Below are 6,717 nucleotides of genomic sequence, written 5' to 3'. Positions count from 1 at the left end.
TTGTTCAGTCGCTCCCAATGATCGTGCCAATTCTTCTTGATTCTGACACGAGTCTTGATCAAGTAATGCCTCCAATTCTGCATCTTCGAAAACTTTCTTTCTTCCAACGCTATGCCGGTCTTCGACGTCAAAATCACCGTCCTTCAAGCGCTGAAACCACTCACGACACGTTCTTTCACTAATAGCGGCCTCACCATAAGTATTTGAGAGCATTCGATGAGCCTCAGCCTCAGATTTCTTCATATCGAAGCAGGAAATTAAAACCTTCCGCAAATGACGAGAATTTGACTCGTAAACTGACATTTTTAATCGAGAATAACTTTATGATGCAGACACAATCGACTAATGTTTCTATGGGGTTATGTTGACAGATGCCCAAGTTTATTGTATGACGTCTATGATCTATTTATTTCGAGTTTCGACCACCACTTACCGCTAAAGCCATCTATAGGAAAACGGCGGAAGCAAAGTTGTACACTTAATATTAATATTAATAATAAAAATATTTTCAATTATCAATTTAAAATTATTCTAAAAAGAAAGTTTTAATTCATTATTTTATAAGTTGAGAGAGATTCATCAGTTCTATTCGCATAGTATAGTTAATAGTAGGAACGCTCCTGAAATGAAACGGTACGCGCGTTGTTTACACGCATCCAACGATTCATTGCTAGGCAATGCGTGGCAAGAGAACAGCGGGCGTCGCCAACGAAATCGAGCCGAAATGTGCAATTAAATCCCAGCTCTGTCCTAAATAATTACCTTTTCGGCTTCAAAATAAATTCTCTACTTTAAAAACAAATTCTCTACTGTAAAAACATATTATATATATAAAAAATGTGTTTTTAATAAAGAAAAAATTTGTATTTTTAAAGCAGAAAATTTGTGTTTATTAAACAAAGAATGTGTGTAATCCTTAATGCCATCGATGTGATAGATTTCCTAACCTGAATATCTGTCAACTTTAACAATTAATGACAATTAATACCTCGGTTCGCGAGACGGAGCGACATATTTTTCTGCAAGATTCGTTTATTTCGTGCAAAAACGCATCAAAATCAATTTTCAGGGAATGTATTTTGCACATACTAATCCCAGAAAAGGTCTTTAAATTATTTCTAAGCGAAAGTAAACTGTTTGTTTTCACTTTAGAATTAATTCCAAGTTTTTTCTGGAAATAGTGTGTACAAAAGGCATTAAATTAAATTAGGATAATGTATAGCAACGTAACAATCACATTCTAGTTTTATAACAATAACGCACCAAATTAAAAAACTGTTATATGACTATTATATAACATCTTAAGTTACATGTATTTATATTTGTATTAAGTTATATTAAGTTACATCATATTTATATTGTATATAGCTGCAATAATTCGTGAGTGGAAAATTACAACGTGGACATAGATGTTATGTGCACACGTTATATTATCTGTTATATTCCGTTATATGGAAACAATATAATAATAGTTATATATTTGTATTTGCTGAGATAACATTTTCGATAGAAAAACCAACCGTTTTACAGAAATTAATTCAAGTGTCTTTTTTTTAGTTATAACGATATTTTCCACGTAAAGAATAATTTCAGTAGGCGAAAAATGATTAAGTAAATTCTAGCTAACTTAGCAAAGGTCTTTCGTTTTATTTCTTACAATTATGGACACAATTCGGACATCCAAATTTGAGTAATAATTCAATGAAAAAAATTCGAATGTTAGATCCAAATCGTATATAGTTACAATTCTAATATTATACATTCTACGCTGCAATACTACTTCTAACGTAAATTTCATTGAAATAAATACATTTGCTGCAATGAGAAACGAAAGGAAAATCAACAGCCGCGCGAAAAAGGATAGTGACTTGAAAATCGAGAAAGAACATGGTGTGCTAATAGTTTAATCGATTCACTGAAATACTTAATTTAATTGTTAATGGAATATTGATAATCCTAATTATGATACAAATAAAAAACAAAAATTTACTAAAATATTTTACTTAGAATTTATATCAAATTATATCATTGGTATATGTTACTCTGTATTGATAAATTAAATCATCCAAATTGCTTATGATTTCTATTAAATTTAATAACAATTTGTCAAATAACGCGAAAAATAATACCTTATTATAAAGTAACCGTAAAAAGACGTTTCTATTCTTAGAGATTTAATGATGCGGCTATAGCGGTAAAGAAATTGGCTGTACAACCAGAAGATGAAGATTTACTCGAATTGTATGCATTGTACAAGCAATCTACCATTGGCGATTGTAATACAGGTGCGTTCTCACGAATTTTTGCGTGCAGTCCATTATTTATTACGCACATTTATGTACAATTGTCATGATTCATGTAAACTTTTTTTTTAGAGAGACCGGGTATGTTGGATTTCAAAGGAAAAGCTAAATGGGACGCTTGGAACGGTAAAAAAAGTATGGGACAAGAAACGGCGAAAGAGCAATACATCACTAAAGTGGAAGCATTAATTGCTTCGATCGGAAAGAAGTAGTGGGTTCTCATTATCAAGAGTATACCAAGCATATATCAAGCGTACATATGAATATTTGAACACTTGTGATTTCATTCAATTGATTATAAAACTTGTTCACTATTAATGAGAAACACCCAGAATTTTACAAACACATATGCAAATGATCATGTATAAATACAGTAAATACCGATTTTATTTAATTCCACTGATTTATGTGAATTTTGTATCCAATGATTTATTGCAATTAGCATAAAACTATTTGTCGCATATGTCTGTCGTAATTGATTTCCTTTTATCAAATAGTAATTTGATCTCTGCCGTTTACAGTAGTCCCATACTGAAATTTCATAATTTGCTTTATACTCAAGATAATTAGTGTACATTAATAATGTATTTCTATAACATCTTTTTTCTTATTATATACACGTGTGTAAATAGCTATAATCGAAGGAAATACGATTAAAAACGATTTTTCTAACAGTTTCTCAACGGTGCACATTTAGCGCGTATTTAGCTAAACCTTAAATCAGTAAATAACGCTAGAGCCAACGACAATAAAAATACACAGCAATGAAAATAAATTATGCTATAAATCGATACGAGATACATTTATAGATATTTTTATTATTTTGAGAAATAGTAAATATTTACAAGTCAGTATCTTAAAAAATGACCTTGACATATGTTGTCGAGATCATGACCCTGAGTGACTTCCAACAGATTTTAGCCATCGCTCGTTAAAAAGTTATTAATAACAAATTAATGAAAGTAATCTAATCCAAATCAATTTGCTGTGGGGTGGCTCCCTTTTCGCGTTGTAAAATGTACGCGTGGAAGCAGTGTGTGTCACCACATATACATTTTACAACGCGAAACGAGGGCTATCCTAAGGAGAGTGGCACTGCCTCCAAAAAATATAACTTGACCCCAATCCATATTTTAGTGCGGGGTGGCTCTCACTTCGTGTTGTAAAGTGTACGTAAATTTAAAAAATGGTAATTCTTTTAACATTCATTTTTGTGGTCATACTTTTTAACAAACAACGAGCAACAACTAAAATTTGTTGAAGGTTACTCAGGATCATGACCTTAAAAACATATATCAAGGTCATTGATTTTTGAAGGTGCTGACTTTTCGTAAATGTTTACCTGAGAAATTATAAGATTTTGCATCAGTTTTGTAACTTAACGATAATCGAAGTTTAAGTTAGCGAATGGCATCGGTTATGTCATACAACTAGGTAGAGACAAGGAAGATGTTACTTGTAAATTAGTCTCAATTTGCGGCGCAAGAGATATACTATCGCGAATAATTAATTAAATTCAAATAGCTTTCTTTTTAATGAACTTTATTATACGAACCGCGTGGATATGTCAAGCCAGTCGTGTAATCATTACAGGTTACTTTTTCTCTTAATTCTTACGCAAATTAACATTTTTTGTTCATCAATTTATGAATTTTTATTAAGTAATAATGAATGGAGAATATAGTAATATAGTATTGAAAACTAAAATTTATCCGGAATTAAATCTTAAGTCGAGTATATCAGGAGCGCACACTCGTCGACTTGAATACATGAGGAACTTGAGACAAGAGCGAAGAAATTTATTTCCTTTTATTTCTATCGTGCTTCTTATTCATGTGCGGATGATGACGCGTCTTTACTCTGCTAGCTTTTACATAGTCGCCATAGGTCGTATTCGAGTTGTGGTTATCCATCGTGTTATCGTTGATGTTTTCGCAGACTTGATGACTCGTCGATGCATCGTCGAACCTAACATACAAACAAACGAGATGACAGAAAACTAAATCTCGTGTAAAAAATAATTCGCTCTTGTTTTTATGTAAATTCCAATTATTAACGCTCCGATCACTCGGGCTTAGAGAGCCTATCTCACTATCATTGATTGTCAATTTCGGCGAATAACGCGCGTTAAGAAGCATGTCGACTGATGTTACATTTTCAATGGAAATGACTCTGCGAGGGGAGCAACTGTGTCTAGAGATACCAACGCGGATACTAGATACTTGTTTACAGATGTTTAAATCGTGATGACAGGAATTTCTCAATTGCCAAGGAGAGATCGTGCGAGTGAGATGTGTTTTAACTGTACGTTATTGATTGTGGTACGCCGTTCACTGTCTTTGATTTCAGAATATCATTTTCATAAGACATTATGGTTTCTTTTCCATTTTCGTAGACTCTGTAAAAGACATGAGAAACAGAAGATATAATTAGAAGAGATATAATACTGTAGAATCTTACATAATAGAACATACAGTAAGGATGATGTGTGTGTGTGTTTGCGCGTGCGTGCGCGCGTGCGTGTGTGTGTGTGATTCTTTTTACTTTTTGGTCGTAATTTTTTTTCCATCGATGAACCGAGTTGAGGTGCTGGTACGTTTTACAGCAGTGCCACCGCTCGTTCCGTCGAAACTAGTGAAAGTACCAAAAGAAGTAAAGTTTCCTGCAGCACCAGCGTTCTCCATTAAATCATTAAACGGCAACCGAAAGCCAAATCCAAAGGGTCCGAAGAAAGAAGTACTCAGACTATTACTGGTTGAGTGGTCGTGTCTTCCTCCGACGCCTCTCCGAGAACCTCCACCATGAAAACCTGCAAAATTCGATGTTTGCAACGTTTGCCTTTTGACAACTTAATCGTATTTTCTGTCTAGATGTATTTGTATCTTACCGGCAAACAAATCTTCGAATGGTATTCCATCGAAAAATTCTCTAAATACTTCTTCAGGATCCCTAAAAACAAACGCGCCGCCAAAGTGTGAATCAAAATCATCTCCGTGGCGTCGTTTGCCGCCGGGCATTTGAAGGCCGTCCTTGCCATACTGGTCGTAAACACGCTTCTTCTTCTCTAAAAAAAGTGAGACATTTATTATTTAAATCTTGATTGTAACCTCCATCATAATTTTGATCCTTTCAACCAAAACCCAACAAGCGAGACTTCTACAAGGCTTGCCAAAGGTTAATCCAATATTAGTCCAATATCGACGTGTAAGTTAGAATATAATGCGAAAAGTGTTGGAGAAAATTTATCGTAACTCTCTATAATTTTCTATACTGTACACATTTATCATAACTTTCTATACTGTACACTAGACTCAAATGGCTCCGAAAAATATGTATAGAATTCATGCGCATATGTGGAGCAGGACAGACACCAATGCACGTATACATTACATACATACATACGTCGAACTGTATACTGTTACATGTTACATTGGCCAGTAGCAGTGTGCATCGAACATCTATGAAGTTGTCACCCCATTTTCAAAATTTTTATGTAACTAACAAAATTCTGCCTCTTCCCCAAAAAGTTCTAAAGTTTCTGATACGTTTTGAAAAGTGTTCTGATTAAATATAAAAAAAATAAAGATTTGAAGATATAGGATGCCAACGTCACGTTTTCACGATACGAATATTAATCATAACTTTTCTATTTTAAGAAAGAGCGATTTAAATTTAATACTTTTTGGTAGAACTCTTGTAGCGCATTATTCTGAACATTCAAGAAAATACTAACAAAATTTTTTGCCTCTAAAAACTTAGAAAATTCGGTTTGGAAAATTAAAAATATGTCGCAAAATGCCTCGTACGATATGGCGTACAACTTGGGTTAATAAAATCTTTTAAAAAAATTTGTACCTATAACTATTAAAAATATATAAAATACGTATGTTCCTAAAATTGATCGGAATTATAGCTTTTTTAAATTCCTAAATTTGCCCCATTTTAGAGCGCTTTAAATCAAAATTATCTCCTTAAACAATTTGCAAAACTAAATTTAAAATTAAAATTGAATTTATAGAAATATTTATGTAATAATTCGCCAAAAAATTACGTATAATTTTTTTTTAAGCTATAATGTTATCGATATGTACGAATATGCGAATATATGTGATATTATCGTTACATGTTATCAGTACAAATTTACCTTTTTTAAAAAGGTAAAAAAAAGGCACTAAGAATATACATGTTTCTCGAATAAAATCTAAGTGTCTGACCCAAATAATAGTAGTCTTAATTCTTCTTCAAGGATATTCTTATTGAAGATCTTCTTATTCCAACTCAAGTAATAGCAGTTTTAATTCTATGTTAAAAATTATCGGGTATGTGAAGTTAGCACCCCAACTATAGTACTCAGGAGTTCTGAATAGAGTTCCCGTTTCTTTTTGACGAGACAAAGAGTTCTATATAATTTATA

At 32.8% G+C, this 6,717-nt stretch overlaps 2 protein-coding genes across 4 annotated transcripts in view; one reads left to right on the top strand and one right to left on the bottom strand.

The window, feature by feature from the left end:
* Acbp1 (Acyl-CoA binding protein 1) overlaps window positions 1-3,144 on the top strand; it is a 14,202-nt gene extending 11,058 nt beyond the window's left edge. The window contains exons 1-3 of one of the 2 annotated variants that reach the window (XM_018511962.1): window positions 1,872-1,890; window positions 2,171-2,285; window positions 2,376-3,144. In XM_018511962.1, coding sequence (XP_018367464.1) covers window positions 1,888-1,890; window positions 2,171-2,285; window positions 2,376-2,515 — 258 coding nt within the window. In that variant the 5' untranslated portion in view covers window positions 1,872-1,887 and the 3' untranslated portion in view covers window positions 2,516-3,144. Of the gene's footprint in view, window positions 1-1,871; window positions 1,891-2,170; window positions 2,286-2,375 lie in introns of those variants that run through there. The other variant, XM_018511961.1, reaches the window with a different exon arrangement.
* A 684-nt stretch (window positions 3,145-3,828) lies between these two features.
* The window catches only part of LOC108763982 (dnaJ homolog subfamily B member 6), a 56,663-nt gene continuing 53,774 nt past the window's right edge, over window positions 3,829-6,717 (bottom strand). For both annotated transcript variants that reach the window (XM_018511959.1, XM_018511960.1), the window contains 4 exons: window positions 5,191-5,367; window positions 4,848-5,112; window positions 4,612-4,701; window positions 3,829-4,271 (listed from right to left, as the gene is read on the bottom strand). In XM_018511959.1, the coding sequence (XP_018367461.1) occupies window positions 4,103-4,271; window positions 4,612-4,701; window positions 4,848-5,112; window positions 5,191-5,367 (701 nt within the window). In that variant the 3' untranslated portion in view covers window positions 3,829-4,102. The remainder of the gene's footprint in view (window positions 4,272-4,611; window positions 4,702-4,847; window positions 5,113-5,190; window positions 5,368-6,717) is intronic.

The sequence above is a fragment of the Trachymyrmex cornetzi genome, unplaced genomic scaffold (assembly GCF_001594075.2).
Source record: "Trachymyrmex cornetzi isolate Tcor2-1 unplaced genomic scaffold, Tcor1.1 scaffold39, whole genome shotgun sequence".
In the NCBI taxonomy this organism is placed as follows: Eukaryota; Metazoa; Arthropoda; class Insecta; order Hymenoptera; family Formicidae; genus Trachymyrmex; species Trachymyrmex cornetzi.
Note: the sequence above shows the minus strand (reverse complement) of the source record. Positions and strands in the feature narration are given on the sequence as shown.